Source organism: Onychomys torridus, chromosome 14 (genome assembly GCF_903995425.1).
Source record: "Onychomys torridus chromosome 14, mOncTor1.1, whole genome shotgun sequence".
In the NCBI taxonomy this organism is placed as follows: Eukaryota; Metazoa; Chordata; class Mammalia; order Rodentia; family Cricetidae; genus Onychomys; species Onychomys torridus.
Window position 1 is genome coordinate 53819166 of NC_050456.1, and position 14532 is coordinate 53833697.

General features: G+C 47.7%; 2 protein-coding genes across 2 annotated transcripts in view; one reads left to right on the top strand and one right to left on the bottom strand.

The window, feature by feature from the left end:
• On the top strand, positions 1-8763 carry Zc2hc1c (zinc finger C2HC-type containing 1C). Its single transcript, XM_036205457.1, has 3 exons — positions 1-91; positions 882-2196; positions 8250-8763. The coding sequence occupies exons 2-3, from the start codon at positions 901-903 to the stop codon at positions 8526-8528; spliced, it is 1575 nt and encodes a 524-aa protein (XP_036061350.1). The 5' UTR covers positions 1-91; positions 882-900; the 3' UTR covers positions 8529-8763.
• Positions 8764-11698: 2935 nt separating this feature from the next.
• Positions 11699-14532, bottom strand: part of Nek9 (NIMA related kinase 9) — a 40049-nt gene continuing 37215 nt past the window's right edge. The window contains exon 22 of the mRNA XM_036205828.1: positions 11699-13814. Coding sequence (XP_036061721.1) covers positions 13692-13814 — 123 coding nt within the window. The 3' untranslated portion in view covers positions 11699-13691. The remainder of the gene's footprint in view (positions 13815-14532) is intronic.

Here is a 14532-nt window from a genome sequence, read left to right on the forward strand (position 1 = left end):
GCCTGCGCGGACGGCGGTTGGGTTTAGTCAGGTGTGGGAAACTAGATCTTGGGGATTTATCCCGAGCAGGAGCGGCCCCCAAGCGCCTCAGGTACGCGAAAAGGAGAGGGAGACACGGAATCGATACCACGACCTCCCCGGGGACTGGAGAGCGAGAGTTTATCGCTAGAGGCCGAGTCCCCAGTGAGGGTTACGGTTTGACCCTCTGGGACAGAACGTGACTTCCGAGTTCCGGATCTAAAGCGGGCTGGGGCGGTCAGGTGTCACCCCACCCCACCCTCCCTCTACACACCGGTGCCGGGTGCAGTGTGTGCCAGAGGGCGCCTTTGAATCAGGGTTTGCCATCCAAGCACCTGCTTCAAGTCGGGGCGGCCCCGAGTTCTTGGCAGTCCCCAGCAGAGGGAAAGCCCTGGGAGAGCTCGGTGCCAGGCCCTGTCTCCAGGCCACTCTTCTCCTCCCCCTGTAAAAATGTGGGACTGGATTCAGAGCGGACTCTGTAGTTTACAAGAACCGGGGCAAGGAAGAGCAGGTTGCCTGGGTTTTGTTTTGTTTTTGTTTTGTTTTGTCACCGATGATCTAAGGCTCTTTCCACCCATTCCGTAAGAGTGCATGGCAGATCCGATACCAGTGTGGAGGAAAGCCAGTGGCAGAGCACCTGGGTCCCGTCCATGTTTTGGTCCCGGGACTTAACAATGTTTGGTACGCCGTCATCACTCACTCAATGCTTCTTGAAGGAAAGTCGTGGCTGGGCCCTGCACTACAGTCCCGAGAAACGTTTAAAGGGAACGTGGGTAGGGCAAATGTACACACAGTTTACTCTAGCAGCCGGGAGTGAGCCTCAGACACATTCTTCACATGGATCTGTTTTGAATCTCCCCTAGGCTTCGGTCCAGGCCCTGAATGGCTGGTCTCCAGTTGGCTCCCCATCTGCCTGTGGGCGTTATGTTCCCACATAATAAAACAGAAGCGCCAGGGCTCCACTCAGCTAAGCACGACCCTTGTGAACAAGGTGACTCTTCCCAGCGATCCTCGATGGGACACTTGAGGAACAGTTTCCAGCAGAAGCTTTGGAGCGGCACAGACCTGGGGCAAGGGGAGGATGTCTCCACTCACCCCAAAAGGAAGGTCCGCACAAAAGCCCGGAGGCACTCCTGTCCTCCCCACAGAGCCAGTGCCAGCCAGCAAAGCTCAGGAAGCAATCCCCAGGGCCAAGGAAAGGGTTTGTGTTCCTTGTCAAGCCCTCAACCCCGGTATCCCAAAGCAAACAACCAGGACTTCATTCCCTTTAGGAAGAAACGAGTTGGAGTGGATCGGGCATACCCACTGAAGCCCATGGTCCACCGGAAGTCCCATACAGGAGAGGCAGGCACGGATGGGGACCAGAACGTCTACCCAAGACTCCCTGAGTTTTCAGACAGCGACTTTGGTTTGAGGAGCTGGGTGAATCCGTCTATGTGTGCCTCTGTGCGGGCAGAGAAGGTCATGGCAGAGCTCCACAGGACCGAGTGGACACAGATCCAAAGACTAGAAGCTGCCGGGGAGACTTTACGGAAGGAAATCCGAAGGAAGGAGATCCTCCTGAGAGAGAAGCTGAAGAAGACCGAAGAGGGTCTCCGAAGGATTCGGAAGGAACAGAAACAGGCCCCGGGAAATGAAGAGACAGGGCTACGAAGAACCACAGGACCTGGGGGGAGAGTCAGGGACGGTAGCAGCAAGGCCACACACACACCCAGCTTCTCCCCTGAGGTCAGTTCTGAGGCTGTCTGCTCAAGCAGCAGAGAGGATCAGCCTCGTGAACGGGCTCAGGCAAACTCAAGTCCACGTCCGGTCTCTGGTTATGAAGTCCAGAGGTTCAAAAGGGACAGGCTGATGGCGAGCAACAACAGAATCCCAGACGCAGGGCCGTCGGCAGACGAAATCTCTCAGCCTTCGGAAGAGCCGGGCAGCGCGTTGCGGGCATCGTGCCCGCCCGGAAGGCCAGACTCGTCAGGGTCCAGCGCCTCCACAGAAGAGCCAGAGCTGGGCAAGTGCGGCCACTGTGGTCGCTCGTTCCTTTTACTCCGGCTGCAGAGACACTCCACCGTCTGTGGCAGGGCGCAAGGGGCCAAGAGGAAAGTGTTCGACTCCTCCAGGGCCCGGGCTAAGGGCACAGAACTAGAGCAGTACTTGAACTGGAAGGGGCCGGACCCAGCCAAGGTAATGGAAGTCTCCTAGATGTGATTTTAGGGGGTGGGTCCTGTAACGGCCTGCTATGTCCCCACCGGTTCTCATCTGGGAACTGGGACGGAGGGGAGAATCGCAGCTTCCCTTTGCTAGTCTCCGTGATCAGAGCTTTTCACAGGAGCCCCACAATTCTGTGAGAATCTTGTTGCCTCTCATTGTTTCAAAACTCAAGGCTCAGACATCCCCTAAACACACACACACACACACACACACACACACACACACACACACACACACACACACACACGGCTTTAACAGTTCAAGTAGATTTCTATCTTTTCGTGTTGTCCTCGGGGACCTGTGGGTACCAGATAAACGGTCTATTGCTGATCAATAGCCCCTGCTCTTGAGTTGGTTCCTATCTTTACACCTTTATGAGGTGGGGGTCAGTATTTAAATCTTACTAGAATTGACTCCATAATCTAGACTTTAAAATATATGTCCTTTTGATTATTGTAAAACGAATTCATGTTTGCTGAAGGAAAAAAATCATAGAAACAAAATTTTTAAAACTCGCATTTTATGTTAAAACAACTACAAGACACATATTTTCTTGACTTATGAGAATTCCTTGCATTCTCTCACTTGTTACCATGCTCAGTTGTACCTACTCTTTAAAGGTGAGCTCAGTTTCAGTGTACTTTCTTAGTAAATTCAAGAAACACATGTAAGTTTGTACCCTTCCTCCAGTTAGAGTATTAACACCATAGGGATAAAGTCCTTCTTTTTAAAAAAAGCTCTCTCTCCCAAACACCCTTCGTTTTAGAAAAACCCTAGTGGAAACCATTAGAGATTGATGCCACCTCGCTGATAGGACTGAGGACTTTACAGGCTAATTTAGACCCACCTGGAGACGGTTGCCCCATAGCCAGCCTTCAAGGGTATGCTACTTGGTTTGTGAAATAAGAGTTTCTCCACAATGTTTACTTTAGAAAATCATATTAAGCCTGTAATTTCTGTGGGGTCATGAATTTAAAGAAAAATATTAAAGAATAAGATGATCGGAGGTGGGAAAAACCCATGTTAGATGATCTCAAAGGCCCCCCTATAACTCTTAACAGTCTGGGAAAAAATAGAACATATTTTGGTTTCCTTTCTTCCCAGAGCATGTGTGCCCTCATGGGCTCTCTCTCTTCCTCCTCCTCTCTCTTCCTCCTCCTCCTCCTCTCTCTCCCCTTCCCTTCCTCCCCTTCCTTGCAGGCTGGCCTAGAACTCCCTATGTAGACTAGACTGGCCTCAAACTCACAGACTGGACTCAAACTCACCCGTCTGCTTTTCAAGTGCTGGGATTAGACACGTGGGTCACCACACCCAGCTCCCAATTCTCTCTTATCAGGACTTTACAGTTTAAAATGTCCCCTTGCTGGAGCCTTTAAAAACACCCACTGATGTGATGGATGTTCGAAGATAACTTGTAATTATAGTGTTTTCTCTCAGTACAATTAGAGAGATCACCACAAGAATGTTTTTTGAGTATCCAGAGATAATGTTCCTAAAATCCAGCTTCCAACAAGAAGTCAGCATTTTTCTCTGACAGCTAATGACAGGGTGACCAGTTACTATCCTTTCCTCTTTGGTCAACCCAGTAATTCACTGGGGATTCCCTGTGGCCTATCATAACTTATTTGGGGCCATCGTGGAAAAGAACCTTCTGCTTTGTAAGTCCTAAATATAGTAGCACTCAAGCTAAAGAACACACCCCGGCTCTGAGCGGACTGGTTGGAGGTCGTGGGCCGCACTGGGACACAAGGCAGAAAGGACTTGAGTTGAGCTGCACCCTACCCTGGGAGTGTCTCAAGCCTCACTCCAGAGCTCTGTGCCATTTTTGAGCTAAGTGGCTGCAGCTTCTTGCCATTCCCCCCCCCCATCTACTCTGAAATCTGGGCTTTCTCTAAGTCATTTAATATTCATATAACGTCCAGCAGACATAAACCATATCTACCAGACTGTCAGCATGTGAGGCGGGAGCCCACACATGTCATTGAGCCTAAGGCATTAAGGAACATTTCAGTATGATACAGGATGAAAACACAGCTACTGTACCCAAGAAGGTCCTTCTGGATGAATTCTTTGAAGGTTCCTGGGGCCATCTTTCAACACCCGTTCTTTTGTCTTCTGGATCAGTAAGATACGCCTGGGAGAGCGTGCTTTTCCTTTGATAGCAATTCCTTGTTATCACCTCTCACCAAGAGGTGTTTGTCCTCTATATTCTCTGGAAGACTATTATTATTTATTTTGTGTTTGTGGGTGTGCACGCATGCCTGTTGATCAGAGGTCTTGTGGGAGTTGGTCCCCCCCCCCCCCCCCGTGTGTGTGTGTGTGTGTGTGTGTGTGTGTGTGTGTGTGTGTGTGTATGTGTGTGTGTGTGTCTTGGCAATTAAACTCTGGTCATTAGGCTCCATGACAGGCACCCTCACCCACTGAGCCATCTTGCTGGCCCCAATTTTATTTTAGATACTTAATTATACACATTTTTAAAACTGTGTGGTACTAAATGATCTATAATGCAGTCTTGTTTGTTTGTTTGTTTGTTTTTTGAGACAGTGTTTCTCTGTGTAGTTTTTGGTGCCTGTGCTGGATCTGGCTCTGTAGACCAGCCTGGCCTCGAACTCATAGAGATCCGCCTGGCTTTGCCTCCCGAGTGCTGAGATTAAAGGCATGTGCCACCGCTGCCCAGCTATAATTCAGCCTTACTTCATCCTTCTCTGGTCTCTACTTGAGTCTCAGTTGTGTGAGACGTCTTCTGGCATGCGTTTCCATGTTTCTAAATAATATGCTTATTTTCTTAATTTGCCAACCTTCCATGTTCTCGGATGGCTGCTTATCCTCACAGGTGAAGAAGCTCTGTTTCAAATCCCTCTCCCCCTTGCCTTCTCCATTATTATTTTTCTTTCCACTCTAGTTGATCACACTTCTGATTTAAAACAGTGGGATTTTACAGGATCCTTGTACCAGTCTACATCTCTTCACTGGTGAACAAATTCTGCTCCTGCCCACATGTTCTCGGGGTTAATCTATGACTTACTTTCCATCTCCTTCATTTGCTGTGAATCTATACTTATAAACTTCCCCTAACTGATCTACTGGATGTTAGGAATTGGTTTTTTTCTAAGTGCCAGACTCTTTTGATAACACATCAGTTTGAGGTGCCCTCGACCCGTTCTGGAAACTTCTCGTTCTCCTCCTGTTCCAGCTGGCCTGGTTCTTCTGTGGCTTTGGAACTTCCCTCTGCTTCTCTTCTGTGTTGGTCCTGTCTTTTTCTTGTCTGCCTGCTTGTTTTGCTGAAGCTTACCCAGAGACATGCATAGGTGGTGTATTCTTATTCATGGAATTAAGAAAACATCTACATAAATGCTTCCTATTTGATGATTTGGCTGGGTATAGAAATCTAGGCAGGAAATGATTTTACCAGAACTTCGTTTTTTTTGAGACATTGCCTCACTATGTAACCTTAGCTGGCCTGGAACTCACAGAGATCAGCCTGCCTCCGCCTTCATGCCTGGCCCTTTATTAGAACTCTTTTTTTTTAATTGTCAAAAAACAAATGTAATAAAAGTTATGAAAAAAGAAAAGAAACATTTCATGATTCCTTGCTTTATTAGAGCTTTTCAGATGTTACTTCTTTCTAGCTTTTAGCATCCAGTGTTTATTGTTGAGAAATCTAATGTTTTGATTCCTGATGCATTTTATGAAACCTACTTTGTTTCATTCCCAAAAGCTGACAGGGTTTTCTTTACTCCAAAATTAAAAGATTTCACAGTGATCATGTTGGAGTTTTGGTAAGCCACTTCAGTTTCAAGATTTGTGATCTTTGATTCTACAAATATTAATTATATTATTTAATAACTTCCTCTCCGACTTTCTGTCCTTTTTGGAACAAGTTTGCTCACATGTTGAACTCTCTGGACTCGTTTCCCAATCATTTCTACTTTCCATCTGCTCTCTTCTTTCCATGTGGAGAGGTTTTCTTTATTATTTTGTAGTACTTCTGAGTTTTGACTACAGACTTTTGAGTTATAGTTATTGTTAGTTTGTTTCTCTGATTGTTCATCTTTCATAATACACTCCTTTTATGGACAAAACTTTTATTTTTTAAAGTATTTCTTTTTGTTTTATGTATATGGGTGTTTTGCGTGTGTGTATGTCTGCACCATGTGTATGCATTGCCCAAGGAGGCCAGGAGGAGGCATGGGATCCACTTGGGCCCTGGAGATCAAATGTGGGTCCTCTGTAAAAACAGCCAGTGCTGTTAACTGCTGAGTTATTTCTATACTCTGGACAGAATATCTTTTAATGCTTTATTGATTACTGTATTTTTCTGTTAAAATGGTTTTTTTGTGTGTGTGTTTGTGTGTGTGTTTCAGTTTCCTGAATTTTTGTTTTTGTGTTTTGGGGACCTTTTCTCTTTAGTTAAGTTCCCCCTTCCCGCCACCAGACAGGGTTTCTCTGTGTAGCTTTGCGCCTTTCCTGGAACTCGCTTGGTAGCCCAGGCTGGCCTAGAACTCACAGAGATCCGCCTGGCTCTGCCTCCCGAGTGCTGGGATTAAAGGTGTGCGCCACCACCGCCCAGCTCTTAGTTAAGCTCTTATCAAAGCTCTGATAATCCTTGCCTGTTCATTTGGTGTTTTTCTTTTTGTTTTTGATTTGAGACAGGATCTCACTATTTAGTCCTGCTGGTTTTGAATTCACAGAGATCCTCCTGTCTCTGCCTGCTGAGTAATGGATTTAAAAGCATTCGCCACTACGCCCTGCTGTTCATTTAAGCCTTAGTGGGTTTATTCACTAAATGGCTTCATACTTATCAAGTGAGCCCTGTAATTGTGAGCCCCCAAAGCCAGTGTCGGAAGGTTCATTTCTGGCTACTGTGTGAATTCAGAGAACTGTTGTCCCTCCCAAGAAGATACCAGTTCCTGGGACTCTGGGAGCTAATCTTGGAAAGCAGCCTGACAGTTGCATGTTTGCTGGGTTCTCTTGCTCAGGCTTCCCCACCATCAGTGCCGAGACGAACCCTGTTCCTTATCCTGGGATGGATTTTCTGAACTAAAACCCATCTAGGAGTTGGAGAGCTGCCTCCATCGTTAAGAGTGCTTACTGCTTTTCAGAGGATCTAAGTTCAATTTCCAACACTCACTTCAGATGGCTTACAACCACCTGTAACTCTAAGAGATCGGACACCCTCTCCAGGCCTTCATTCACGGGCACTTACACACATATGGCATACACACAGAGGGAGACTCAAATTGAAGTTAAAAAAAAAAAATGTCTTTAAGGAGCTGGAGAGATGGCTCAGTGGTTAAGAGCACTGATTGCTCTTCCAAAGGACCCAGGTTCAATTCCCAGCACCCACATGGCAGCTCACAACTGTCTGTAACTCTAGTTCCAGGGGATCCGATGCCCTCATGCAGGCACAACACCAATGCAAATAAAATAAAAATAAATAAATAGGTATCTTTAAAACCTATCTAGTTCTGGCTGGAGAGATAGCTCAGAGTTAAGAGCAGTGGCTGATCTTCAGTTCAATTCCCAGCAACCACGTGGTGGCTCACAACCATCTATGATGAGATCTGCTGCCCTCTTTTGGTGTGCAGGTATACATGCAGACAGAATACTGTATACACAATAAATAAATCTTAAACAAAACAAAACAAAAATACCCCCCAAAATTATCTAGTTCAATTTTTCCAGGGAACAAGCCTCTCTTTTCATGGGAGGGTAGTTGGGGTGCTGGGCACCTGGATCCATAGGGTAGGAGAGAAGCCCTTAAATTCTGCTTGCTTTCATCTCCACACTTTCCTCCTTTCTACCTCACCCAACCCTCTAGGGGATGTGGCAGGATGCTGGGCCTCCAGGTAGGACCCCCTCGGAGGCTCTTGGGCTGGGCCTGGGTGCCGTCGGGTCAGTCATGACTCCTCTCCTTTTCTGCTCTTCGATCTTGAGGACCTTTTCACACCCCTATTGTTCTCATGGAGCCCCAGCAAAGGAGAGATCCAGGCGGCTGAAGGCTCCATGTTCCTTTCCCCTTACAGACTGAACCTCCTCGGAAGAGCACCTGGAGACAGAAGCATGAATCTTTTATCCGGACCCTCCGCCATGCTCGACAGGTCCAGCAGGTCATTGCCAGAGGTGGGAATCCCTCAGACTTGCCTCCCGTCCTGCCTGCAGAAAACCCAGACTATGTCCAGTGTCCTCACTGCAGCCGCCATTTTGCTCCCACGGTGGCTGAACGACACATACCTAAGTGTAAGACCCTCAAGAACCGTCCTCCGCCTCCAAGGAGGCGTGCCAGCCGAGAGGGCCTTGCTTAGTCAGAAGGCCGTGCTTCCCTTCAGCAGTCAACCAGAGGACAAGTGCCAGGAAGCAGGGAGAAAAGAGAACATTTCCAGACGGCAGGACCCGCCTGCCGAGCAAAAGGAGGCAGGTGGGAGCCCCAGCTTCTTCTCCCTGGATCCTAACCATGGCTGTGTGTTTATGTTCTTGCCTGGAGAATTGGTGGGTGAGGACACTGGCCAGTGAGGCTGCATTAAAGCTTTCTTCTCCTGAGCCCGACCACGGTTTGTGCCTGTGCTCAGCTGTTTTCTGGCCATGGCATGTGTCCAGGGTTTCTGCTGTTAGCCCTTCCTACTCTTCAAAGTAGGGGTATAAAGAGGAGTGAGTTGAAGTCAGAGGGTCACTGTCATACAGATGGTAACTCTTATAGAAGATAGTAAGACTGTGCTGTGAGGCATTATTAATGGAAATCTATCCTTGGCCTCCATGGCCCATGCTCCTGGCCGAAAGCCAACAAAAGTATGTAACATTAGGGGCCCAGTGTATCCTAAAGCTTCCCTGTGGTGCACTGTATAATGAAACATCTTTTGCACTTTACAAGGTAGAGACGAAGAGAAAACACAATTTTTCTTCTCTGTACTTGTTCTTTTTAAAGGCATCTCATATGTTAAAGAAAGAAGCTGCCTAGACACTAGGTTGTCAGGGTACGTTGAGGCAGCAGATCCCATTTAGGCAAGCGTGGATAATACGCAGTTTCATAGCCCTGCGATTAGAGTCACAGCTGTATTTTAAACTCTGAAAGGATCAGGTCTCCTTAACGGTGAGGACAGCGCCTGCTTCACATTAGCCTTCAACTAGTGGGCTTGGGCAGCTTAGGAAGAGTGCTTAAGCTCCTAGGACCACTGGATATTTAGCCTGACATGCCTCTCCCCCAGGCCAGTTTACTGAGGAGTATACGAGGTTCCTTGCTCCATGTTAAAAGCAACAGACATTAAGCCATGGCTAAAGTCACTAAGTTACATCCCCATAGATGTTCAGAAATTTTAAAGGTTATCTTATGAGTGTTTTGACTGTCCACCTGGTGCCTGCAGAAGTCAGGAGAGTGTCAGACACCTTGGAACTGGAGTTACAGATGGTTGTGAGCCACCAGGTGTGTGCTGGGAACCCAGGTTCTTTTTTTTGAGACAGGGTTTCTTTGTGTAGCCCTGGCTGTCCTGGAACTCACCCTATAGACCAGGCTGGCCTCAGACTCAAGAGATTCACCTACCTCTGCCCCCTGAGTGCTGGGGTTAAAGGTGTGTACCACCCAAGTTCTTTAACCCCAGAACCATCTCTTCAGCTCCCCACCCCACCCCACCCCAGATGCTTTGTTAGGAAGCATTCAAAAATATGTTCGACTTTAAGAACTTGAGATTAGGAGTCCGTCTTGACAAACTGGAAGACTGGAAACCCTGGGCAGTAACCTACACAGGACACACTGGCAGGGGCTCACCTGCTGCCACTCCCTCAGTTGAGAATGATGGATTTGGGATCCCACAATGTTATTGGGGTCCCAGCTCAGAGTCCTCAAGGGGAAACAATGGTGTGCAGGTCTTTCTACAGACATGAGCAGTCATTCATTCTTAAGTCGCCAAAGAAAGAAAACAAGACCCCATGTCTTTGTGTTGCCTCGACCTCAGTCTTTATCAGTCCTGAATTTAGCTAGCTTTGGCTCAGGGAGGTAAGAGCTGTTTTAACAACCTCGAACCTCTTCCTGGCTAGAGGTCACATAGATGCTGCTTGTAAAGGTCCATGTTCTGTTACTTTAAGCACATGTTGTAAACATACATTTTAAAGTTCAAAAAGCTGTGGGAAACTCACAAGGTAGCTCTTTTCATTTAGAAATGTGTGCTGACATGCTGAGCAAGATTCCCTAGTCCACACAGCACAGTCCCCTGGTCAACAGTGGCTTTCATTCAGTTGATCACCCTTCACAGCTACACAGATGGCAAGCAGGGCTGGGACAGATTTTCCTCCCCACAGCCCAGGGCCTGTGAGGTTTAATGATCAGCAATGTTTATGTCGGCAGTTAATCACTCTCACAGTCTTCACTAGAGGCCACCCCACCTTCCTGCTATTCTGACAGGTACTTCCTCTGAGGCCTGGGGAATCTCGTGTGAAGGACTTTCTCTAAAATACCCGGTTTTCTCCGGGCTGCTCTTCCTATCGTGACCGTTCCTGAATAGATAACAACCAGATGAAATTTGAGCATTAGGAGCTCTTCACCTTAAACTGTAGTGCAATGCTCAGCCAAGAAAAGTAACAGCTGTTATGCCAAGGAGAACCAAATGCAACTCCGTTTCCTTGAGGGAGTTTTCCAGGCTGGCATGCTCACTTGGAGAAGTCTTCCCATCAGGACCAAGGAGATAAGAAGGTGATTCCTCTCCCTGCTGCGCATGTGCTTGCTGTGCATGAGCGCAGGCGCGCACACGCCAGCGTGTGAGGTCAGAGGCAGCTCTGTGGATCCCGTAGCTGGAACTCAGGTCAGAGGCTTGCCCAGCGAGCCCCTCTGACCTGCTGCTGAGCTACCCTGCTAGCCCAGGCCCTTCTTCTCCTGTCTCTTTCCTCCCTCTCTACTTTCTGCATTTTCACACTTTTTTGGGGTGGGGGAGGGGGAGCTGTAGCAGCAAAAATGATTTTTCTGTCAAGAATGAGACTGGAAAACAGCAGAGGTAATTCCTGTGTAACATCTCTTGCATTGTTTCTGTTAAAAGAACCTTTTTTTTTCATTATTACTATTTATTTATAGAAGACTCACAGAATCCAAGGTTTCCCAAGCCTAGAACAGTGGGTGTTTGTCTCCAGTGACGGAGGCGGTATACAGGCTTACTGAAGCACAGCACTAGCTGAGAGTTTAAATGTTTATTGGAAACAGAAATGCCACACCACTCCACCCTCCCCTTTCCAGCATCTGGCTAACAATAAGCTGGGTTTTCAGCAAGTGTTGGCACAGAGGCTCAGCGCAGGCTACACTGTAACTCAGAGCAACAGTACTGGAAAGCGGCAGACACTGCAGAGAGGACAAGCAGGACAGCTGACCAAGGTTTAGTTGGAGGAAACCACTGAAGACATTTCTGCTGTCTTGTGTCTTCCTAACCCAGTGCACAGCTGCCACTTTGGAACTGTTTTCTGTTTGCATAGCTGTTTGGTGGGAAAAAAAAAAAAAAAAAAAAAAAAAAAAAAATCTTATGGCTGTCTTAGGCACAATTCTGGAAAGTGCAAATTATCTCTAAGGCACAGAACTTAGATTCTCAGCTGGATTAATAGCAAACCTGGACTTTCCATGGCAACATACTAGAAAAAACGACCACCATGCTCTGCTAGAGACTGACTCCCCTGGGCTCCTGCCCACCTCAACACTCACTGTCTCTCCACAGTCAGCAACATGCCCATGCCCCTCAGCTCCCAAGCAGAAGCAATGCTCATAATGAAGAGCTTAAACCCCGCCTCTCAGGCCTGCTGAGATGGTAAGCATAAGGATACAGGACCTTGAAAGGCCAGCCAGTCCTGAAGAAAACCAAAGTTGCATTGACATGATGAACCAAAACTCTCTGACAGGGTTTACAGCCAATGGCCAGACCCCTAACTTGTGACCTTACATCAGGATTGGGCCTTCCCTTATTCTGGAAAAGGCTTCAGCAATTACATCAGTACTATTGTACTAGACTTCTCAGAATTGAGAAAACAATGGGGCAGCAATGATCCCATTGGACAGTTGCCTAGCCCCAGAGATGGTTCCTCCCAGCACCAACCTCTACAACACCGGTTTAGGGGATGGCAAAATGTCTCCCGCACAGGTAAGTCCTCCTGCAATATTAACACAGACAGCAAACCTTTTTTTTTTTTTTGGCTTTGGTTAAATGAATCAATGTTAATTTAGCTGTATGCAGCATGGAGGATGTGGCACTACTTAGCAAAGCAGCTGCTGTGGCCCCAAACACAAGCAATTCATTAGACTTGGTGGAAGCACAGGCTCACATTTAAGGGAAACCGTCAGATGCTTGCCTAGAAGGCTGGCTCTTCTAGGACACGTCCTGTCTTTGGGGAAGGTAGCTGGCTCCTCTCCACAAGAACACAGCAGAAGTGGGCTTGCAGTCATTTTCCTCTCACTTGGCAGGGTCTACCTGTCAGGCTTTGGGACCCCAAGGATTGGGTGCTGGCTTTGGGCCACTCAAGTATGGAAGATGATACTGACTTACTGGGTATGATATGGCTTCAAAACACACCAACGAGGAAAAATACTGACTAGACATAGAAAGGGGTGCCTGGGGCTACTTATCCCAGTCAGACCCTAAGTCTTGACACTAGAGGTACAAAGAAGCCTTCACAGGGGCAGAAGACTTCCTTCCCTCCTGCCTCTCTCCCACAGCTCACCTATTACCTGCTGGCGTAATTCCCTTAGATACCTCCTCTCTTGGAGGAATCCTCCAGAGCTGGGAAATCCCACCTTGTACTAAGCGGAGCCTGAAAGCTTGGTGGCTGTGACAAGGGACCAGCCCTTTCTCTGCTCCTCGATGATGATGTTTCAAGCAACCTCCACAGTGAAAGCGAACTAAGCTTTCCTCATAAAGCACTCAGCTGCATGAAGTAACTGGACTTCCTGAAACAACTCTACACTGACTCTGCCAGTACATTTCCTGGGTACTTTACCACTCTCTGGAGGACCCAGGGCAGGCCAGGCCTGGTCACAGCCCACTCCGATTTTACATTTTCCTTCCTCCATCCAGAGGTGCAATGCCTGGTGCTAAATTCCCAAGGCAACTTCCAATTAATGATGAAAGTGATAAATGGGATACGAGCTGCTCCCAGCACAATTCAGGTGAGTACTGTGTCTCCTCTTCAGAGTTTCGGGATCAAAAGATGAGGTACAGAGCTGCTACTGCTGCTGCTGCTGCTGCTACGGCAGTCACTGACGACAAAGCTGGGCCACAGGACCCTTCCATTCTCCAAAACAATAACGTCACTCCTAGATCCTATCTAAAAGGCAACACCACTCTCCAAGAGCACAAGGAGAGTGCTTTGGAGCCTCCCTCTGCCCTGCGCTCGCTCGCTCGCTCGTGTCTGCAAGTGAAGAAAGCCAGGGAAGCTGCCCTCTGCACTCGGGAAGTGTGCGGTGAAGTTCTTGGGTCCCAGTTTCCTGAGGGCTGTCTGGGCTCAGGAGACTAGAGGCTGGGCCGACAAGAGTCTGTCCCAAGGAGGCACCAGGAATCTGAATCTAAGTCAGGCTTTGGATCCATTTCCATTTCTTCCTTTGCTGTCTGAATTCCTCTGGAATGCGTCCCCACCTGTCCAGACAAAGCAGTTCCACATTAGTAATGATGCTACTGGTCATGGCACTTCAGGACTGTGCTTTTTTTTCTTTTTTCTTTTTAAAAAGATTTATTTATTTATTATGTATACAGTGTTCTGTCTGCATGTATGTCTGCAGGCCAGAAGAGGGCACCAGATCTCATTACAGATGGTTGTGAGGCACCATGTGGTTGCTGGGAATTGAACTCAGGTCCTCTGGAAGAGCAGCCAGTGCTCTTAACCTCTGAGCCATCTCTCCAGCCCGTGTTTTCAATATAGTACAGTCTCTCAGGATTTGCTGTCCCGGTCTTGTGGAAGGCTCAGGTGGCACTCTTGGAAACAGTCTCCATCTTTACATTTATGCAGGTAGATTAACTAGCTCTGGTTTGCCCAGGGCCACGGGGTTTGGGGTATGCAGTGTGAAAAGTGAAATGGCTGGTGGTGGTAGTGCATGCCTTTAATCCCAGCACTCAGGAGGCAGAAGCAGGAGGATCTGTCTCCATGAGTTTGAAGCCACCCTGGTCTACATAGTGAGTTCCAGACCAGCCAGGGCTACATAGTGAGATCCTGTCTTAAAAAGCAAAAATAAACAAAAAACCCTCAACAGTCCTGGATAAATCAATCTTTGTGCCTGCTACCACTGCCAATCTTATCTCAAGAATGTACATTACCTTCTGAAGTATTTCATAGACATTGTTTCCCTTAATTGAACTC